This window comes from Geotrypetes seraphini, chromosome 19 (assembly GCF_902459505.1).
Source record: "Geotrypetes seraphini chromosome 19, aGeoSer1.1, whole genome shotgun sequence".
Lineage (NCBI taxonomy): Eukaryota > Metazoa > Chordata > Amphibia > Gymnophiona > Dermophiidae > Geotrypetes > Geotrypetes seraphini.
The window spans coordinates 24708374-24731044 of NC_047102.1; the positions used below are offsets into that span (position 1 = coordinate 24708374).

Sequence of the window (22671 nt, forward strand, 5' to 3'; positions counted from 1 at the left end):
CTTTTCATATGTTAAATTTAACAAAATCCATGAACGATCCTGCTTTCTCTGTCTCTTTGGATACGGAGAAAGCCTTTGATCAAGTTGAATGGACTTTCATGTATCAGGCATTAGATTGGTTTGGTATAGGTTCAGGATTTATACAAATGATTCAGACGTTGTATAGCTCCCCTGCTGCAAGGTTATACATTAATAATAATTTATCAGAGCGTTTTAGTTTGCAAAGGGGGGTTAGACAAGGCTGTCCATTATCACCTTTGCTTTTTCATATTGTATTAGAACCCTTGTTATTAGCCATTCAACAGGCAAAGGGGATACAAGGTATTCCTCGTACAGATTGGGAATATAAAATCTCTGCTTATGCAGATGATGTACTGCTTTATTTGAGAAATTCAGAAATTACCATTCTATGCTTGCTTGAGTTGAAAAAGAAATTTGGAAAATTTTCAGGATATAAGATAAATTGGAGCAAGTCAGAAATTCTTCCTCTTAATGTACATTGTACTAAAGGCTTATTTGATTCATTCTCATTTAAAATATTTAGGTATTAGAATTAAAAATACACTAGAAGACACAATGAAAGAGAATGAAAAATATTTATTAAAAAAAGTAACAGAAATGTGTGAGCAAAGGAATCCTTTACATCTTTCTTGGTGGGGGAGAGTCCAAACGATTAAAATGATGATATTGCCTGTGGTTTGTTATCAAATGAGTAGGATACCAGTTTTTTTTCAGGGGTCCTTTTATAAAAAGTTAAATGGTATTCTTACAAAATTTATTTGGCTGGGTACAATGCCTAGAATTGCCATAGTATCTTTGCAAAAACCAATTGCGGAGGGTGGGGTAAATTTTCCAAACTTTTATAGGTATCATCAAGCCTATATTTTACGTCAGGGTATGTATTGGGTCCTCCCAGAGCTCATGGAAAATATCCCAGATTGGTTGTATTTGGAATGGCGACTCATGTTTCCTATAAACTTATCTCATGTTCTTAGTGTTAAGATGCCTAGGAAATATAAAGAGAACAGAATATTGATGGACACATGGAAAACATTGCGTTATGTCAGCAATTTAACTCCAAATCCAATACACAAATCAACAAATCAATCTTTATGGTTAGCCCTAAAGATTGATTTGTTGATTTGTGTATTGGATTGGCAAATTGGCAGTTTTAAAATCGTATGGAAGCACTGGATTATTGCAGGTATACGGACTTTAGGTGATGTTATTTTAAACTGCTTAATTTTTCACTGCTGCAACATAAACATGGTCTAAACAAATCACAAAACTTTAAATGGTTGCAGTTGAAGCAGACTATTCAGAAGGGGTTCCCTGAATGGAAAATTCTTAACAATCAGTATAGTCTGGAATTCTTATGCTTTCAAGCGGATTTCTTGGGACACCAGGCCGCACAGTGGTATAAATTGATATCTGGATATATGAATAAAAAACCAAAGACTGGTCTTAGAGACATTTGGAGCATTGAGATTAAATTTGGTCTTGGAGAATGAGATGTACAGTGTCTGCATCTATGAGACAAACTTGGTTCTTTTTGTTACATAGAGCATTTTGGACCCCAGTTAGATTACAAAAGTTGGACAGCTCTAAGTCTAATAGATGCTGGCATTGTAATCTGGAAGCAGGGACTCTAGATCATTGAATATACTTCTGTCCCTGTATCATGGCCTTTTGGAAATCAATTTGGTCTCAAGTCAATTGTTTATTAGAAAACCATGTAGCTCTATCATATGATGCAATTCTATTTGGGACGTCAATGAGAATAAAAAGTCTAATTTCATCAAGCAATAATAAACTTTTATTAATAACTAGTCGTTAAGCCCGTTACATTAACGGGTGCTAGAATATATGTGTCTGTGTTTCTTTATCTCGCTCTCCTTGGCCACTGTCTGTATCCTTCTGTCTCCCCCCCCCCGAGCAAAGCTGTCTGCCCCCAGCACACCCCTCCCCCAAAGCAGCCCCCTTTCCCTCTCCCTGTCTCTTCATGGCCCCTTCTGTCTTCCCCCCAGTGCAAAACTGTCTGTCCCCAGCACAACTCCCCCCCAAAGCAGCCCCCTTTCCCTATCTCTCTATGGCACCTTCCGTCTCCCCCCAGCACATCCCTCCCCCAAAGCAGCCCCCTTTCCCTCTCCCTGTCTCTCCATGGTCCCTTCTGTGTTCCCCCCAGAGCAAAACTGTCTGTCCCCAGCACACCTCCCCCCCAAAGCAGCCCCCTTTCACTCTCCCTGTCTCTCCATGGCCCCTTCTGTCTCCCCTCAGCACACCCCTCCCCCCAAAGCAACCCCCTTTCCCTCTCCCTCTGGCCCCCTGTATTGATTCCCCTGCTTACCCTCCCTGCATCCCGGCGTCTTCTGGCCTGTTCCAGGCCGCGATCGTGGTGGCCGGCCCCAGCGAACCTCACAGGCCGCTCCACAACCCGGAAGCACGCTCCCTCCCGACGCGATCCCGTGCGTCAGAGGGAACGTGCCACCGAGGCTGGAAAGCGGCCCTCGAGGCCCACCAAAGCCGGCCACGATCGCATGCTGCACCGAAGAGAAGGATCAGCAGCAGCGGTGAGCGAGGGCGGGAGGTGAGGTGCTTGCTTCCGGTTGGTGAGGAGCTTGCTTCGGGTTGGTGAGTGAGGAGGGGAGTGGCCAGAGTGATCCCTGGCCGTGTTCTAAAATGGAACGCGGCCACGGATCAGAAACACGGCCCCAGGGATCACGATTTTTCAAGAGCGCATGCGCGCTCTAGGGTTTTATTAAATAGGATGACAGGAGTTGCCATTCAACCTATCACTAGAAATTGGAAAAATTACACTAGACTTAATTACACCTTCTGGTGGAATTCGTTGTGCCATATATACAAAATGGAAAGAACAATTGCCATGCAAAAAGGGAATTATAATAATTTTAAAAAGATTTGGGGGCCATTGATAGCATGATTAGACACCTTTTTACACTGAAAGTATAATTATAATAATGGGAGGGGGTGATATATAGTTATATTATAGGTTTTATCAATATTTATGAATATAACACATGTATGATATTTTTGATTACAATATTTGTGGAAAGGGTGGGTGGGGGAGGGTTAATTTATATATTTAAGAAGATAATAGAAAGATTTTCAAGTGATGTGTATGATTCAATTGATGTAATATTGTACACTTGATGTAAGATGAAAAAATGAATAAAGAATTTGAAAAAAAAAAAAAAAAGAACCAGCTTCCAAGAGTGTGCTGCACGACTCATCTTCTATCAACCTCACTACGCTCATGTCACCCCTCTCTTTAAGTCACTTCACTGGCTCCCTATCTGCCATCGCATATAGTTCAAGATCTTATTGCTGAGTTACAAGTGTGTTCATTCTGCTGCCCCTCAATATCTCACCTCGCTTCTCTCTCCTTATACACCTCCCAAAGAACTCCGTTCCTCAGATAAGTCGCTCTTAGCTTTACCCTTCTCCTCCACTACCAATTCTAGACTTCGTTCATCTAGCTGCCCCCTATGCCTGGAATAAATTACCCGAGTTTGTCCGTCAAGCCTCTTCCCTTGTTTAAAAGCAGACCGCTTAGATTTGTGGATAGACAGGTTATAAATAATTTTAAATAAATATATAAAACTCACCTTTTTGATATAGCCTTCAATCCTTAACCCTACTCCTCTGCCCACTGTCCCAGCCAGCTGATTAACCGTTCCCCTTAACTGTATCCATGACATCCTGTTTGTCTGTCTTGGCTGTTTAGATTGTAAGCTGTGTGTGATATTGACTTACGCTCCTATTCTGAAAACTAACTTATAAATTCTATAAACAGCATCCAAAATAGTGGCACTGATAAAAGCAATCTAACAAAAGGCAAGGGAGATATCTTTTCAACCAATGATCGAGCTTATTCAAAACAGTGGTCCCAACAAGGATCCAAGTTTTGTCGTTTTGAAGATGCCTTCCTCAGGGGATACTATGGAAACCATTAAACACATAAACATAGGAGTTAAAAAAAACATACGGCAAATAAAACACGACATGACACATAAGTAATGCATCAATATAAATAGACTGATGTGAAGAAAGAAAACACATTGAGAGAACATATTAAAAATGTCAAATGCTACTGATTTAACTGGTAAATAGTTGTGATCAGCATAAACCAAAATCAGTGGAATGACATGCATGATCAAGGAATAAGAAAAGTGTGCAATGAATATGCACGGAAATAGAAGATGAGCCCTTGTGATTATTAGAATCTGTGACAGAGCAAGTTGAGAATGGGGTGTATTATGAAACAGATTTTGTTTGCTATATTCATAGCCTTGAACCAAGGCTGAAAAGATTAAATCTGGAAGCCAACATGTGGTTCAGAGGACAGACCAGTAGAACTAGCAGGTATTGAGAAACACATCATTATAAGTTATGTTCTGAAGTGACACAAATGCTTCAGATAGGTCACAGACACTGCACTGCTCCAAGTGAACACCAAACACGCCCAAATGGCAAAGAAATTGCCCACCTCCAACTCCATGAGTGTAGTTTGGACCATGGTGAAGTGAGGTGGAATCCCCCACTGTTGAGGATAACAATTCTGAATTTGTTCCCCTCACTCAACTGCCAAAATGACTTCCTAATCCTTACCCTCTACCAGTGGCGAAGAGAGAGTGAAAGGTGCCCAGGGAGGTTGTGACGTCAGATGAAGAGCTGATGCTAGCGCGAGTAACATGTTGGGATTGCTGTTCGTGCTGCGAACGTTAACGATGTACAGGGGCAGGGAAGGAGTGGGGGGGGGGGGGCAGAAAGGAGGATGGGAGTTGGCGCTCCCACGAAGATGGTGCCTGGGGCGGACTGTCCCTGCCTCCCCTTACTACGCTACCGCCCTCTACCCAAGAAAGCTGGCAAACTACATCAGGTGTACCATATTTTTCTCTGGGAAAAACTGGGCACGTGACTCCACCCAGTTCTGCCTTCATCCCCACACATTCCTGCCCCTCAGCTACGCCTCCACAACGCCTCCTCTCTTCCACACAAGCTCGTCACCTTTGGAGGGCCTGGAGCATGCGCGGATGTGTGTGACATCATCCGTGCCGTCCAGACGCAGCTGGAGCTCGTCTAGGGTTACAAGATTTTCGGGAACTAAAATCCAGACCCCCCATGGCCCCGCCCCCAGGCTCACCCAGTTCCATCCCCAGCCCAACCTGTTCACTTGTTGGTAGGGCATCGGGGCGAGTGCGGGTGTGACACGATGACGTCACACGCATGCGCGCATGACATCACCGCATTGCATCCAAGCATGCGCAGATGCCGTCCCGATGTCCTAGCTGAAAGCTTTTCCAAAACCCGGAAAAAGTGCCAAAGGTTTTGGAAAAGCCGTCCGGAGAAATGCGGGCGTCTGGTAACCCTATCTGACGTCGGGGATTTTCCCAAAACTGGACAAGTGCCGGGTTTTGCGAAATCCGGATGAACAAAACCCCTTCCACAGCGCAAACCCCGCCCTCCCCCGCGTGTGCTTGCACAACCGCGCAAGCGCACTACTGTTCCGTGGCGCTCTCGGTCGCCTTGGAAATCCTATCCGTGACGTCACTCCAGGAAGGGCGGGCGGCAGGGCTGGAGTGACCTCACGGTTCCCGCCTGTGCGCGCGTCAATGGCCGGCAAGCCTGAGGTCGAGCTGCTTTTAACCTGGGTACGTCCTGTCTGTACGCGGCGCGGTCCGGTCCGAGCGAAAGACAAGAGGTTGCTGCTAAAAGGGAGCTTTCAGTGCTGTTTGCCGCCTGTTGCGGGAAACCTTTGCGAAATATAAGAGACGGCCCCCCCCCCCCTCAGAACTCGGTCCGAATGTTGTTCTCTCGTTGGGCAGTAGAGCTGTGCCGTGAGTCTAAGAATGGTTTGCAGCTGCGTTAGTTCAACACGAGCCGTGCAAAATGCCGCCGGAATGCTGCCCTGCATTCTACCAGCCATAATGTTTTCTTTGCAATAGTGATGAGCGTCTGGAAGGCTTTCCTGTTTGTTCAGCAGATGACTTGGAAAATGTTTTAATGACCAAGTAAAGCCGATTTGCCCTTCAGGGGGGCTGCGGAGCACATTTTTGGCCAGAGGGGCCCATCAGTCTTGGGTTCTACCCCTCCCCCCAAGCTTTCAAGTTGCCCATGCTGTCTTGGGCAAAATACTAGTGGGGCCGCGGTCCTTGTGCCAACTATATTCCACTGCCTATGCTAAAAAAGTATTTTATAGTTCTCCCCGTCCCCGCGGATAACCGCGGGAAACCATCTTCATGTCATTCTTTAAGGAGAGAGGGAAGAATCAGAGTATGAATGGCCACAACCACTGACCTGCAAGCTTTGCTTTGAAGAATGCTGGTGTAGAAGGACCGAAGTTGAAATAGACACTAGAAAATGACATGGGGTTATTTCCCGCGGTTATCCGCGGGGGCGGGGACGGTGATGAATTTTGTCACCTTGTCATTCTCTATTCCATACCATATAGTTTCTTGTATCCTGCAGTTTTCAACAAGGAATCATTGCGGCTTGCAGTAAGATTTGGGATTAGTTATTACATCAGCAATTAGATTTTAGAGAGCGCATTGGGTAGAGATCAGTCATTATAAGGAGAAAAAAAATGAAGTTTTCGACATTCTCCCTATTCTGTGATGGGACTTTTATTAAGTTTTGAGGGTGTGAGTATCCTGTGTTCCTTTTATTTTTGTAAGAGGTGATTTAATAATCCTGTCTTCACAACAGCCCTTATACACAGGACTGGATTAGGGTTAGGAAAATTTAAGCACATGTCTGGATTAGAGAAGGACACGGGGACAAATTTTTCCCCGTTCCCGCGCATTTTGTTGCTCTCGCTGTCCTTGCCCCATTCCTGTAAGCTCTGCCTTAACCGCAGAAGCCTCAAACACTTTGGGCGCCTTTTACAAAGGTGCGTTAGGGCCTTAACGTGCGGAATAGCGCACACTAGCTGCTACCGCCGTCTCTTGAGCAGGCGGTAGTTTTCTGGGTAGTGCGCGCTTATCCGGTGCATGCGCTAAAAACACTAAAAGGAGCCCTTTATGATTTTAAAGTGTTTGAGGCTTGTGCAGGTGAGGACAGAGCTTGCAGGAATGGGGCAGGGACAGGCGTTCCTGTGGGGATGGGGAAAAAATTTGTCCCCGTGTCATTCTCTAGTCTGCATCCCAGATATTTAGGATGAGCCCCCTCAGATACAGTGTCTCCAGAGGCAGAATTTTGTCCCAATTATATAATTTGTATAAGAAAAGAGGGTGTGTGGATTAGGAGGATAATGGACAGTGTTAAGTGTAATTCTATATAGTGCACAAAATAGATGCTTAATTTGTGGTGCTCAGACTGAAATTCAATGTCAAAATGTGGGATAATGGCAGTTAAGCACTATTCTTATTTATTTTAAGAATTTCTATACCGTTTACAACTAAACGGTTAACAGAATATACATACATAATCTTAAAACATAATAAAATAAACTTACAAACAAACAAAGCCTTAAAGTTGAAAGCTGACTTTGCATAGAAACAGAACTTAAAAAAACATAAATAAAAATTAATGGCATATCATAGACATGGATTAATAACGTAACAGTTCATCAGGTTTGCTAAAAAAGATAGGTATAAAAAAAGCATCAACAAATAACTGTGTTTTAAGTAATTTTTTTTTTTAAATGTGGAATGCTTCACAAATTTGCGTGTCATCCTTGCGCAGGGGCCATGCTAATCTTCTCTGTATCGTTCCAATTTTAGTATATGTGCTGCCGAAGCAAGCACTTCAAGTAATTTTCTAAACATACCTCTCTCACAACAAATCTGTAGCTGTCCTACCAGAGAGTTCCAAATCTTAATTCCTGCACAGCAAAAGGTCTTTTTGCCAGTATCAACTAACCTTGGATTCATAGTCGTCTACGGCAAGGCCAAATTTTCAGAACGCAAAGATCTTTTCGGAATATAACTAGATATGCTATTTTTTAATCAATTCTGGAATATTTCCATACAAAAATTGATGACAGATCATTATAACTTTGTACTGTATTCTGAAGACGACTGGTAGCCAGTGCAATTTTTGGAGATGAGGTGAAATATGATCATATTTAGACAAACCTATTATCAATCTTGCTGCCGCATTCTGTGTAACCTGTAACGCTTTACATCTAACCTTTGTTATTCCAAGATAAAGGGCATTACAGTAGTTGAGTCTCGACAAGACCATAGCCTGAACTACAGTTCAAAAATCGTATGGTGCTAGCATTGGTTTTAATCGATGCAATAAATGCATCTGTGCAAAACAAGCCTGGATAGTCTTGGTTACTTGCAACTTCATTGCTAGCCCAGAATCTAATCTTACACCTAGAATAGTCATGAACTCTTGCACTGGAAGAACATCATCAGAAATTTTCACTTCCATAGGCCATTGAGGATCCAATTTTCCTACCAACATTATTTCAGTTTTATCTACATTTAGTTTCAAACCATGTTTTCCCATCCACTCCTCAATTTTACTCATATATTAACTTGCTGTCAATGTGTTCTAAGACAACTGCAAAGGGAGCGTTTGCATGGGTGGAACGTGGGAGTTCCGACTAAGTGCTTGCTTTATTGAATACTGTCAGGTGCCTAATTACCTTATTTAGGCATACCCAGTTACAGCTGTCATATAGAGCAAGTGTAATTGTTGGCATCTAAATGTAGGCACCTGATTTCGATTTACGCTAGTACAGTAAAACCTTGGATTGCGAGTAACTTGGTGTGCGAGTGTTTTGCAAGACGAGCAAAATGTTTTATTAAATTTTAACTTGATAACCAAGCGATGTTTTGTAATACGAGCACATATACGCGTGCCATGTCATCACAACTGAGTTGAAGATGCTGCAGGTCTTGCAATTCAAGAACGTATTATAGTACAGTATTTTCTATTAAAGTTTTTGGGTTGTGAAATGAATCGTCTGAGCTTTCATTATTTCTTATGGGGAAATTCACTGATATACGAGTGCTTTGGATTGCAAGCATGTTTCCAGAACTAATTATGCTCGCAAACCAAGGTTTTACTGTATTCTGTAATGGATTAGGTACACAAATTTGCAATTACAGAATACTACTTTCATGCCTAATTTTTAGTGCCCTTTACAGAACTGACTTTCATTTGTATTTTCCAGTTAGCAGAAGGAAATAGTGAGCTATGCTGCTTTGCTGCTGCTTCTTCCTTTGCCAATTTTCATTTGCAGTCAGAACCAAGCAGAGAGCCTTGTTTGTGGGAGACTTTAATATGTTTATATTATAATGGAGGGGGAGGGCTCATTGTGCTTGTTTGAATACATTGGAGGCAATGTATGCAGATCAATCTCATATTCATTGTGGATATCATGAAAACCTGACTGGCAAGGGGGGTACTCAAGGAACGACTTAGGAAATGCTGTCCTAACAAACATTCAGCTTATGTCACCCATAACTTCCATTAACCTTCAGGTTCCTAGCTCCCCTTCTCAAGTTTTGCTAATTAAACTCAACAATCATGGTTACTCTAACACCACTTTTCAATCAATCCTGTAAAAAGCCATGGATGGGCACAACACTTTTAAATGTTAAACTTTGCTTTTACAGTACTGTATTAGAAACATGATGGCAGATAAAGGTCAAATGGCCCATCTACTCTGCCCATCTGCAGCAACCATTATCTCTTTCTCTCTCTGAGAGATCCCAAGTGCCTATCCCTGGCTGTCTTGAATTCAGACACAGTCTTTGTCTTCAATACCTCTTCCGAGAGACTGTTCCACGCATCTACCACCCTTTCTGTAAAAAAGTATTTCCTTAGATTACTCCGGAGCCTATCATCTCTTAACTTCATCTTATGCCCTCTCTTTTGCATAATCATAAATGAACTTGAGTGCAGGATGTAGCACTGCAATGTTTTTCACAATTCCTAAAAAAAAAAAATAGAACTTAAAAAATTTGGAAAAAAGACAAGAGATCTCAAAAATGGAAGGCTAACTGCGGCGTCCCACAAGGCTCACCAATATCTCCTGCACTATTTAAGAGCACTGGGGAATAATCTTTCTTCAACCCAGGATCACATCTTTTCTTATGCAGATGATATCTTCATTCTCTGCACAGCCAAAGAATCCTTCAGTAGCACCATAATATACCTGAAAAATACCATCAATGACCTAAGTACTTGGACGATGAGAAACTTCTTCAAACTGAATAAATCTAAGACAATAATATTATGGTTCGGAGACTCTGTGCTACCGAGCACAGAGCTACAACTTTCCACTGGTGAGAGTCTAAAGACAGAGAATACCTCCAAAGTCCTGGGAGTCGCACTAGACACAAACTTAACCTTCAATACACACATTACCACTCTAGTGAAAAAAAATATTTTTCAAGATGAGACAACGGAGGACAATAAGATCAGTCCTGACCGAAACTAGGTTTGGGACAGTAGCACAATCTGTCCTCATACCATGCCTGGACTATTGCAACTCGCTGTATTGAGGCATTACAGAAAAAGAATGCAAGAGACTTCAACTACTGCAAAATACAGCTGCAAGACTCATTCTAAAAAGGAACAAATAAGAGAGGGCAAGTCCACTATTAGAGCAACTACATTGGCTGCCAATTAAAAAAAAAGGATCTAGTTCATCTGTATGGTCCACAATTTGATCTATGGTAAGAAACCTGCATTGGAACTAGAGCAAATTGTAACCTGTAAACTATATACTATGCATATTTGCATTAGATCCATAGTATGTGTCAAGTTAAGATAAATCCAGTGCAGATTGTAACTTGTTAATGGTATATTATGTATATTTAACGTGTAACCCATTCTGAGCAATTTGGGGGAAACGGGATAGAAAATGAAATAAATAAAATCAGAGGGACTAACTGCTGGCACTAAAGTCCCATATTCCTTCTTCAACTCCAGCACTACGCAGTGCTACAAACCATCCTTCCCATCTCCTCAACAAGTATGGTGAAAGAAGATATATGAAATCACCTTCAAATACCAAGGACCTCTCATTTGGAACAAACTGCCAGTAAGCCTAAGACAACCCATCAACTACCTTGAACTGCAGAAGAAACTAAAGACATACCTCTTTTCACTTTAGTCACTTTCTTACCTTTAAATCCTCCTTCCTAAAGCAATGCTCCTGCAAACGTTGTAACTTAAGAACTTCTTCAGAATCTTATTGTAAATTGCATAGATTCCTTGCAGAAATTTGTGGTATATAAGACACTGTAATTGTATTGTATATATGTAGTGTATTATGAATGTTGAATAAATGTACATGCTGATGGTTCTGTGAGTTAGTCAAGATCCAGTGTTTTGTGTTTGCAGCTGCTCTTTGCCATATTACAAAAGTTGCCTTAGGCCCAGTTTTACAAAGGTGATTATTGCAGTGGGCTCTAGCAATCGCTCCGACGCCCATTGGGATTCAAAGGGCATCGGAGCCACTACCTCGTCTTTATAAAAAGGGGGGTTAGTTTATTGCTTAGATTTGCCTAATGGCTTACTAGGCCTGGAAATATAAGGGCGTTGGGCAAATTGGCTAAGACAGTAAGCAGAATCATAAGTTGTGCTAAAGAATGCTATAAGTTCTTCAGGATTGTTGTTGTCAGAATCACTTGGCTTGAATCCCGAATAGATTTTAATTATGTATGTTGTGTTCCCTGCCTTGGATAAAGGCGGGTTATAAATCAATTTTCAGTACAATACAATTTTCTCTGCAACCATTTTAAAAAATAATAATAATAAAAAAGAATGCATACAAAATTTAAAAAGTTTTAATGTAATCTAAAAATTGCCTCTTTCAAGGTCTGCCCCAGTGAGCTAGTAGTTGCACTTGAGAGGATCAGTTTCAGCTTCTAAACTCAGCTCTTGCTTCTCTTCTAGAGACTGGGAGTATAGCAAGAGTCTGCATTCATAGTTCTTTGGTGGGTCTTCAATCATTATGCAATGATGCCATCTAGTGGTTGGCTGAATAACTCACTTGTACTACTTGGTTCCACAGTCCGTACCCCTCAGACACCATCAGGGCTTAATCTTTACAAATTAACCAAGGTGCTATAAATGATGAAGAAAGAAATAACTTATAATAGACTTGGACCAGTAATGAGGGTGAAGTATAAGACTCATTGGTGAAAAAAGATTATACACCACTGAGCATCACTGCTGAGATCCTAATATAAATAGAAGGTACATTAAGGTAGAAATGATTTAACTTGCTTGCAGTTAATAGCCCTTAATGCGGAGAAGTGATATTGCCCTTATAAAATAGGATTAAAATAGATGTAATTTTGGCACTCTGTTAAAAACTCAAGAGGAGGGAATATAGAAAAGTCTTATTAGTCCTAAATCCCTGAATATTGCTCATTTCACTCTTCTATAAACACCCCTTTTACAAAACCATAGTGCGATTTTTAATGCTGGCAGCAGCGGTAGCATTTCCAATGCTCATAGGAAGTCTATGAGCGTCAGAGCTGTTACTGCTGCAGCTGGCACTAAAAACCGTGCTACGGTTTTGTAAAAGGAGGCCTAGGTTAATTCTCTCCCTGGTCTGGATATAGTTTTCCTGTGATGTTAAGTGCTGGTTCTTCTAGGCAGTCACTCATTGTCAGTTGGCTTGCCTAATAAAGATATAAGAGCTTTACAACATTCTGTTGCTTGTTAAATCTCGGGAAGTTCTTCGTATAGTCACATTACGTCAATTCTTAAGCAGTTTCATTGGTTGCCTGTTCAATGGCGTATTCATTTAAAAATTGTAATGCTAATTAAAAATTCTTTATGAACAACCACTTTGGCTGCAAGTCTAAAGGTTCATGTTCCAGGATGTCCCCTTCGTTCAAGTAATCAGGCACTCCTTGATGATCCAGATTTTAAGCAAATTAGATTAGAGATGGATAGGGACTCGATCTTTATGGTCATGGGACCTCAGTTATGGAACTCCCAAAGGAATTGAGAAAGATTGAACCCTTGAGTTCATTTAGAAAACTTTTAAAAGCACATTTGTTTTCTCAGGCATTTTTGTATTTTTATGAATTAAAACAGAAATTTTAGACATTATTCATGTTTTTCACTAATGCATGTCTTGAGTAGTATGTTTTAATGTTATCAATTTTATGTATGTATGTTGTAAATCGCTTAGATTTGTAGATTTGCGGTATATAAATTTTTTTTAAATAAGTAAGAAAATCTGTTATATGAGAGCCCTTGTCTGGATGGGCGGTGGTAACGGGGGGGATGGAGGGCCCGCATTGCCTCCCATGGGGACGAGCGCTCTGCGTGGGCGTAGGGGTAGAGGAGGTAGCTTAGCGGTGGGCTGTTTGTCCCGCCACTGGGCGGCCACCTGATTGGAGAAGCGCAGGGCAACGGACGGGCGGAGCTTATAAACCCGGGACCTCGGAGGACTTGGCATCTCCCTGGGTCCTCCAAGGCGGCTTTTTGCTGGTGAGCAGCGCACTTATGGCCGAGTTGGTTCATGTACTCTTAGCTGCAAATCTTCTTTATGGTTTATGTTCTTATGTTCTAAATGTTTTTGTTTTGTTCTTTGTCTCTCTGTGCCTTTAGGGTGCTAATAGTTACGGACAGCTTGGTCTTGGACACAAAAATGATGTGCTGTTGCCACAAGCAGTGGAGGAGTTCCCAGTCAGTCTTGTAAGCATTAGGAGTATTACAGGAGGTGGTGGACATTCTGCTGTTCTAACTGGTAAGAAGCATAGAGGTGTTCAAGAAGTCACATTCACCCACTTGAAATTGTTTTCTTGTGTTTTAAGAATTTTATTTGTATTGGTATAAAATACACTGAAGATACTGTGTAATGTGGCTTGGTATAACTCTGGATTGCTTATAACATAGTCAAATTTTGGAACTTGTTTAGATTTTAGGTATTACATTGTAGATCTCATAGCACATGGATTCACTTATAATGCTGTCAAATGTCTTGGACTCAACGTAACATAGCAGATGATGGCAGATAAATGGTCCATTCAGTCTGCCCAACCTGATTCAATTTAAATTTTTAAAATTTTTTTCTTCTTAGCTATTTCTCGGTACTGTGCTTGGGTTCCATTTGCCAAAATCTCTGTCAAAACCTACTCCAGCCCCTCTACACCCTCCCAGCCACTGAAGCCCTCCCCAGCCCATCCTCCACCAAAAGGCCATATACAGACACAGACCGTGCAAGTCTGCCCAGTACTGGCCTTAGTTCAATATTTACTATTATTTTTTTATTCTAGATCCTCTGTGTTCACATCCCACACTTCTTTGAACTCCGTCACCATTTTCCTCTCCATCTCTCTCGGAAGCGCATTCCAGGCATCCACCACCCTCTCTATAAAGTAGAATTTCCTAACATTGCTCTTGAATCTATCACCCCTCAACCTCAAATTATGTCCTCTGGAAAAGATTTTGTTCTACGTTAATACCCTTCAAGTATTTGAACGTCTGAATCATATCCCCCCCATCCCACCTTTCCTCTAGGGTATACATATTCAGGGCTTCAAGTCTCTCCTTATACGTCTTCTGGCGCAAGCCTCCTATCATTTTTGTCACCCTCCTCTGGACTGCTTCAAGTCTTCTTACGTCCTTTGCCAGATACAGTCTCCAAAACTGAACACAATACTCCAAGTGGGGCCTCACCAACGACCTGTACAGGGGCATCAACACCTTCTTCCTTCTATTGGCTACGCCCCTCTTTATACAGCCCAGCATCCTTCTGGCAGCAGCCACTGCCTTGTCACACTGGTTTTTTCGCCTTTAGATCTTCGGACTCTATCACCCCAAGGTCCCTCTCCCCATCCATGCATATCAGCTTCTCACCTCCCAGCATATTCGGTTCCTTCTGATTATTAATCCCCAAATGCATTACTCTGCATTTCTTTGCATTGAATTTTAACATAAGAACATAAGCAATGCCTCCGCTGGGTCAGACCTGAGGTCCATCATGCCCAACAGTCTGCTCACGCTGCTGCCCAACAGGTCCAGGACCTGTGCAGTAATCCTCTATTTATACCCCTCTAACCCCTTTTCCAGCAGGAAATTGTCCAATCCTTTCTTAAACCCCTGTACTGTACTCTGCCCTATTACGCCCTCTGGAAGCGCATTCCAGGTGTCCACCACTCGTTGGGTAAAGAAGAACTTCCTAGCATTCGTTTTGAATCTGTCCCCTTTCAACTTTTCCAAGTGTCCTCTTGTTCTTTTATTTTTCGAAAGTTTGAAGAATCTGTCCCTCTCTACTCTCTCTATGCCCTTCATGATCTTATAAGTCTCTATCATATCCCCTCTAAGTCTCCTTTTCTCCAGGGAAAAGAGACCCAGTTTCTCCAATCTCTCAGCGTATGAGAGGTTTTCCATCCCTTTTATCAAACGTGTCGCTCTCCTCTGAACCCTCTCGAGTAACGCCATATCCTTCTTAAGGTACGGAGACCAATATTGGATGCAGTATTCCAGATGCGGGCGCACCATCGCCTGATACAGTGGCAGGATAACTTCTTTCGTCCTTGTTGTAATACCCTTCTTGATTATGCCTAGCATTCTATTTGCTTTCTTAGCGGCTGCTGCGCACTGTGCCGTCAGCTTCATTGTCATGTCACCATTACCCCCAAGTCCCTTTCTTGGTTACTCTCATTCAATAATATCCCTCCCATCGTATAGTTGTACCTCGGGTTTCTGTTTCCCACATGCAATACTTTACATTTCTCAACGTTGAACTTCATCTGCCATCTCGCCGCCCATTCCCCCAGTTTGTTCAAGTCCCTTTGCAATTCTTCGCATTCCTCTTTAGTCCCAGCTCCACTAAATAGTTTTGTTTCGTCCGCAAATTTTATTATCTCACACTTCGTGCCTGTTTCTAGATCATTTATGAATATATTAAATAGCAGCGGCCCGAGCACTGAGCCCTGCGGAACACCACTCGTGACCCTCATCCAGTCTGAGTAGTGGCCCTTCACCCCTACCCTCTGTTTCCTACCCGCCAACCAGTTTCTGATCCATCTATGTACGTCTCCGTCCACTCCATGGTTCTTCAGTTTCCGGAGTGGACGCTCGTGAGGCACCTTGTCAAAGGCTTTTTGGAAATCAAGGTATATGATGTTTATGGGGTCTCCTCTGTCCATCCGTTTGTTAATTCCTTCGAAGAAGTGCAATAAGTTCGTTAGGCACGATCTCCCCCTGCAGAAACCATGTTGGCTTGTTATCAAAAGTTTGTTTCTTTCCAAATGTTCATCGATGTGTTCTTTAATCAGTGCTTCCGCCATTTTCCCCGGAACCGAGGTCAAACTCACTGGTCTGTAGTTTCCCGGGTCACCTCTTGATCCCTTTTTAAAGATGGGCGCGACATTGGCTATCTTCCAATCCTCCGGGATCATGCCTGTTTTCAAGGATAGGTTGCAAATTTGCTGCAGTAGTTCCGCTATCTCCTCCTTTAATTCCTTCAGAACCCTGGGATGGATTCCGTCCGGTCCCGGGGATTTGTCAGTTTTAAGTTTTTCTATCTGCCTGTGTACATCATCAAGGCTCACTTCCATGGATGTTAATTTTTCTGCTTGATTTCCATTGAAGATTTGTTCAGGTTCCGGTATGTTGGTTGTGTCTTCGTTTGTAAATACAGACGAGAAGAACATGTTGAGTCTTTCTGCAACTTCTTTCTCCTCCTTCACCGCTCCCTTCCTGTCTCCTTCGTCCAGCGGTCCCACCTCCTCCCTAGCTGGCTGTTTCCCTTTAACATATCTGAAGAACGGTTTGAAATTTAGTGCCTCCCTGGCTAACCTCTCTTCATACTCTCTTTTGGCTTTTCGAACCACACGGTGACATTCTTTTTGATACTTCCTGTGCTCCTTCTGGTTCCCTTCAGTTTAGTCCTTTTTCCATTTCTTGAATGAATTTTTCTTATTGCCTATCGCTTCCTTCACTATTTTAGTCATCCATACTGGGTCTTTTGTTCATCCCTTTTTGCACCCCTTTCTGAATCTGGGGATGTGCAGAGTTTGTGCCTCGCTCACCGTGTCTTTGAAAAAAGACCAGGCATGTTCTACTGTTTGCCATTTTTTGGAAGTGTTCCTAAGTTTCTTCCTTACCATTTCCCTCATTGCTTCATAGTTTCCTTTCCTGAAGTTGAAAGTTGTCGCTATGGTTCTCTTTCCATTCGGTATTCCTACTTCAACCTTGAACTTGATCATGTTATGATCGCTGTTTCCCAACGGACCCACTACTTCCACTTCCTTTGCAGGTCCCCTTAGTCCATTTAGGATTAGATCCAGAGTGGCATTTCCTCTTATCGCTATCTCCGGTTTGCCCGGGTGGACGATAGTATAGGCTCATCTTTATTTCATGCCCTTTCCTACCCGGTATTTTAACCCATAGCGATTCCAGTTTGTTGGTCGTCTCCGCTGTGTCCATTCTTGTCGATTGTATGCTTTCTTTTACGTATAGGGCTATTCCTCCTCCTTTCTGTCCTGACCTGTCCTGGCGATAGAGCTTGTACCCCGGCAGTGCTGTATCCCATTTGTTTTCCTCATTCCACCACGTTTCAGAGATTCCAATGATGTCTATGTCCTCTGCATTGGCCATGGCTTCTAGTTCCCCCATTTTGTTTCTTAGACTCCTTGCATTAGTATATATGCAGTTTAGATCCTGGCATTTTGTCGTCTTCATTTCTTTTCCCTGTGCTTCGGTCTTTGGTGTCTTCTCTTTTGCTACAATCTTTCTAACCTCCTCTTCTGGGTTAGTTGACTCCTGTAATTTTTCCATTGTTTCTTCCCAGCCTTTTTTCCCCTCAGTATCTTCACGGGAAACCTTCTTCCGAATCATCGACGCTAGGTCGACTGTCGGCTTTCCCCTTTCTCTTAGTTTAAAGCCTGTTCTATTCCTCTCTTGACGTTGTTTGCTAGAAGTCTTGTTCCCGCTGTGCTCAGGTGCAGTCCATCTCTCCTGTAGAGCTTGCTCTTGCCCCAGAACGTTGTCCAGTTCTCACGAAGAGGAATCCTTCTTCCTCACACCATCTCCTCATCCACGCATTTATTGATTGTAGTTCTTCCTGCCTTTTCACATCTGCTCTCGGTACCGGTAGGATCTCTGAGAATGCTATCTTCTGGGTCCTCATCTTCAGCTTCCTTCCCAGAATCTTGAACTGTTCTATCAGCATGCCTCTTCTGTAGTCTCTCCTGCTGACATCATTCGTCCCGATGTGGATCATTACTGCGGTCTCTTCTGTCTCCGCTCCATCCAGGATCATCCCAATTTTGTCCACGATGTCCTTGGTTCTCGCTCCTGGGAGGCAGGTCCCCAGTCGATCCTCTCTCCCTCCTGCTATGTGGCTGTCCACATGCCTCAGTATCGAGTCTCCCACCAGGATCGTTGACTTTCCCTTCTTCAATTCTCGTTTCGGTCTCAGGTCAATGTCCTCAGCGTGATTTGCTCTCTCTTCTTCTGGGCATCGACTAGCCAATTCTTCCCCCTCGTGCGGTATTCTTCTGTGGGTGTCTTCTATGAGGTCACCTCTTCTTGCTCCCCCTTCCAAGTTGGTGTTGGTGTAACTTCATCTCTCCTCTGGAGTTCGTTCTCTTCCACCCTCCTCCTGTATGCTTCCTCAATGAATTCCTCGAGTTCCCTGACTTCCTTCTCGATGTGTCTCTCACTCTTGAAGTCTTCAAATGCCCTGGTAGGGTCCTCTGTGGTGTAAAGTCCTTCTAGCTCCTGTATCTTGTCCTCAAGTCGCTTGACTTCTTTCCTCAAGCTTTTCAGCTCCTGACACCGACTGCATACGTATGACTGTCTCCCCGAGGGGAGGTAGTCATACATATGACAGTTCGTGCAGAACACTGGAAAGCTCATCTTCTGGTTACCTTCTGCTTCCATCGGGGTTACTACTTTAAGAAAACAGTTAAGTTTTAGTTGCCAGGCATTAGACCATTCCTCTAACTTTTGCAGATCCTTTTTCATATTTTCCACGCCCTCTTTGGTCCACGTTATATTTATTTATTTATTTATATTTATTAACTGCCTTTATGAAGAAATTCATCCATTAAGGTCTACAGTATATGTATATATTATTTTTTGTTTATTTATTGGGATTTAACCACCTTTTTGTGAAGAGGTTCACCCAAAGCAGTTTACAATACATTGAAGAATAATCTGGTTCTCTTTAAGTATTTTCCCTATCTGTTCTGGCAGGTTCACAATCTAACTGATACCTGGGGCAGTGGAGGATTAAGTGACTTGCCCAGAGTTACAGGAAGCAGGCTGGAAACAAACTCACAACCTCAGGGTGCTGAGTCAGCAGCTTTAATCACTAAGCCATTCCTCCCTTATTATAGTATGCAAAAGATCTGGTGCTGTTTCTCACTCACTTTGGACACACTGTTACCTCCTACTGCAGGAAAATGTCCTAGCTCCAATAATCAGTGAAGAGTAATTGTTACTGCTGTGCCAGCAGGAAACCTATCCAGTGATTCCTAATGGAGAAAAATCTGAGAGTGGGATGGGACTACCCTCCCTAAAGAGTCACTATGATAAGCTGTTGGAGGCTGGCTTGCTATCAGTCTCCTAGAGCTCGTCATAAATGTTTCAATTTTCCTTCCCCCTTTTTCTTTTTTTCCTTTAGGAAATGGAGGGTACTGGTATATTGGTTCTTTGGAAAACTGAATTTTTTTTCTGGATTGTGATTTGTTGGCATGCATAAACTTTTGAGACCCTAGGATTTGCTCTTTCAGATTCTCTGTTTTAGCTGACAGAAGCTAATTGCAGCTTAATAATAAATTAGTTTAAGAGGCCTAAGCATTTATGGACCCGTGTCAGACATGCAGGACAGGGTAGCTTCTTGCTGGATAGTTTTTATTTTCATATGTTCAAATGTTATTTCAAGTTGCTGTATTGAAGCTCTGCTGTGTGGACAAGAGTGGCTAGAAGATTCGTAATCTTTTATCATATAGAATGCCCCTGGGTATAACTTCTTAGTCACATCTTTTGCTCCCCTGATAGCCTAGAGATGCTGTGGAGGGCAGCATTTAAAGCCCTTATGGAAGAGCAGGAGGGATCAGGTCATTGCTTAAGGGTGACACCTTGTGGCCAGAGTCAGCACCTATGATACTATGTAACATGATTTTTATTCCTGGGCAGTAAGTATAATTTCCTAATTGTTCGTGCTGAAAAAGTATAGAAAATGTCTGTTACTTCCATAAAACTTTGCTTTTATGACCAGGAGAGTCAAAGTTTGCAATTTACCTATTTAAAATATGAAAACACCAAGTTTTCATCTTTTCATTCTTATAAAGTCATAAAAAGCAACATATGAATTACAATTAACATGTATTTATATTGAAGTTATGCAAAGATGACCACAGAAGATTTAGAAGTGAGTAATTTTTTTGAGATTTGCGATTATATTATAAGTCACTTTCACGAATCAGAACCCAGATATAGTCTCCCATCATGCATTCATTATATTGTCCTTGGTAGCGGCGTTTCAAGACCAGTGGAAGCACTCACTTTGCTCCTCAGAGTATGCTCTCATGTTCTCCTTGAATATTTCAAGATGAGCATCAAGGACATGGACTTTGAAAGAAATCCTAAAGCCCATTTTACTATAATTCTTCACTAGATTCTCAACAAACTTTATGTAGTTCTCGGCTTTGTGATTGCCCAGGAAGCCCCGAACCACTGTGACAAAGCTATTCCAAGCTGCTTTCTCCTTCCTAGTTAGCTTCTTGAGAAATTCCTTGCACTCCAGGATCTTTTTTATCTGTGGTCCAACGAAGACACCAGCTTTAACCTTTGCCTCAAACAGATTAGGGAAGATGTTTTGAAGGTACTTGAAGGCTGCTGACTCTTTATCTAGAGCTCTGACAATTTGTTTCATTAGGCCCAATTTGATGTGCAGTGGTGGCATCAGCACCTTCCAGAAATCCACCAGTGGTTTCAACTTGTTATCATTTCTCCCCACAGAGAACTTGGTCCACTGTGGCCAGTTCTACCTTTGGTAGTACTCCTTTAGCTTCCTGATGTTCCAAAGGCAGAAATAGCAGGGAAACTTGGTAAAACTGCCTCAGAGACCCATTAGGAATGCCACCATTTAAAATCTTCGATGATCTCCCAGCCGTACTCATCATATTTCAAGGCACCTAGGGTCTTGTGGATAAGATGGGTACTTGGTCTATTATGAAACAGCATGGCATTGATGCTTCTGGATGAGCTGTCAGTGAAGAGATGCCACTTTTGGGTTACACTCAGTTCTTCCAAGATCCTCAGCGGCACCACTTGGAGCTCAATACTTTTTCATTGCTCCAAGCTTTATGTGTCAATTCGTCATTGGATCTTATTTATCAGCATTTTTTTGCAATTTTCTTAACTTTTGTGAATTTGTATAAAACTTATTTGAAACTTAAATATTAGATTAGAAGCATATTACTTAGCTTAGCTTAGTCATGTGGTCTCTGGCAGGTGCAATAATCCCTTGCCAGAGACCACATGACTAAGCTAAGCTAAGTAATATGCTTCTAATCTAATATTTAAGTTTCAAATAAGTTTTTATACAAATTCACAAAAGTTAAGAAAATTGCAAAAAAAAATGCTGATAAATAAGATCCGATGACGAATTGACACGTAAAGCTTGGAGCAATGAAAAAGTATTGAGCTCCAAGTGGTGCCGCTGAGGATCTTGGAAGAACTGAATTTAATACATAAGGGCATTGAAGTGGTAGTTAAGTTTTACTACCATTTGAGATAGTCTTATCTGACTGAGTACCCTTGTGAAGTTTGGTGGTTGTGCTACTTCATAATACTTTTGGGTTACAGCCAGTTCCAATTGCCTCAAACAGACTGGTCACATTGTGGCAAAAGCAGAGTCCATCTTGATGGGTGAAGAAGGTGGAAAAAGCTTGGTGGCGTTTCCTCTGATCTCGAACTTGCACTCTTTTATCCAACAAGTTCTGCTGCCTGAGCCTAGATGTCAAAAGAGCAAGATTTTTCATCAAGTCATCTTCTTCAAACATACACCCCAGCTGAGATACAAGAAATCAGTCTCAAACTGGATAAAATCAGTCAATGGCTTAATGAGAATATGCTGTCTCCTAAATATTGCTAAGAACAAAGCTCTCTTGTTTCTTACTTGAGAACAAGAAGTCCTTCAAGCACCAATTTATATATGATCTGTCCTAATTCAGTTGGACACTTCTATTAAACTGTTAGGTGTAGTTTTAGACAATAAACTCACTTATCACCATCAAATTAGCTCAGTTGTCCAAAAATGGTTTGTTTCTTTCTTTCTTTTGCTGAAATATGCCTTGTAGGCATCATACTTCTTAGCAGATGCTTCTATAGAGTACTTTTTCTCTCTTGTCTTGATAAATTGGCTGTATACATAACAAAGTGCGTTTGTCAAATGTTTGAAGCCTTTGGGTTCTATCTAAAACAATGCAGAAATGTTACCACTTAGGCAGCTAGAACTGAACTCAGCTGTTTGCTTAAGATCTGTGTAGTTATACTGTACTACTATTTATATTAATGGAACATTCTAGAAAGTTGCTGAAGTTAATCTAAGGGGCCCTTATACTAAGGCCTATAGCCAAAATTAATGCCAAAAAGGTACATTTCAAAATATCAATGTCCTGGCCACAAAAGCAAAGTTTAAGGGGAATGATAGATATCTTCTGTACATTTGTGGCATAGGCAATTAGGAAAAAACAATTA

The 22671-nt window shown here is 42.0% G+C and overlaps 1 protein-coding gene and 1 non-coding gene across 11 annotated transcripts in view; one reads left to right on the plus strand and one right to left on the minus strand.

The window, feature by feature from the left end:
* The first annotated feature begins 5515 nt into the window (after nt 1-5515).
* Nucleotides 5516-22671, plus strand: part of SERGEF (secretion regulating guanine nucleotide exchange factor) — a 280295-nt gene continuing 263139 nt past the window's right edge. For 6 of the 10 annotated variants that reach the window (XR_004537545.1, XR_004537546.1, XR_004537550.1 and 3 more), the window contains exons 1-2: nt 5517-5672; nt 13558-13696. Coding sequence is in view for 4 of the 10 variants with exons in the window: in XM_033927954.1 (XP_033783845.1) it covers nt 5634-5672; nt 13558-13696 (178 nt within the window). In the remaining 6 variants the exon portion in view is untranslated. Of the gene's footprint in view, nt 5673-13557; nt 13697-22671 lie in introns of all 10 variants that reach the window. The other 4 variants (XR_004537547.1, XR_004537548.1, XR_004537549.1 and 1 more) reach the window with 1 other exon arrangement.
* On the minus strand, nt 7660-7766 carry LOC117352420. The gene has a single exon (XR_004537680.1). It is a non-coding gene; the product is annotated as a U6 spliceosomal RNA (small nuclear RNA).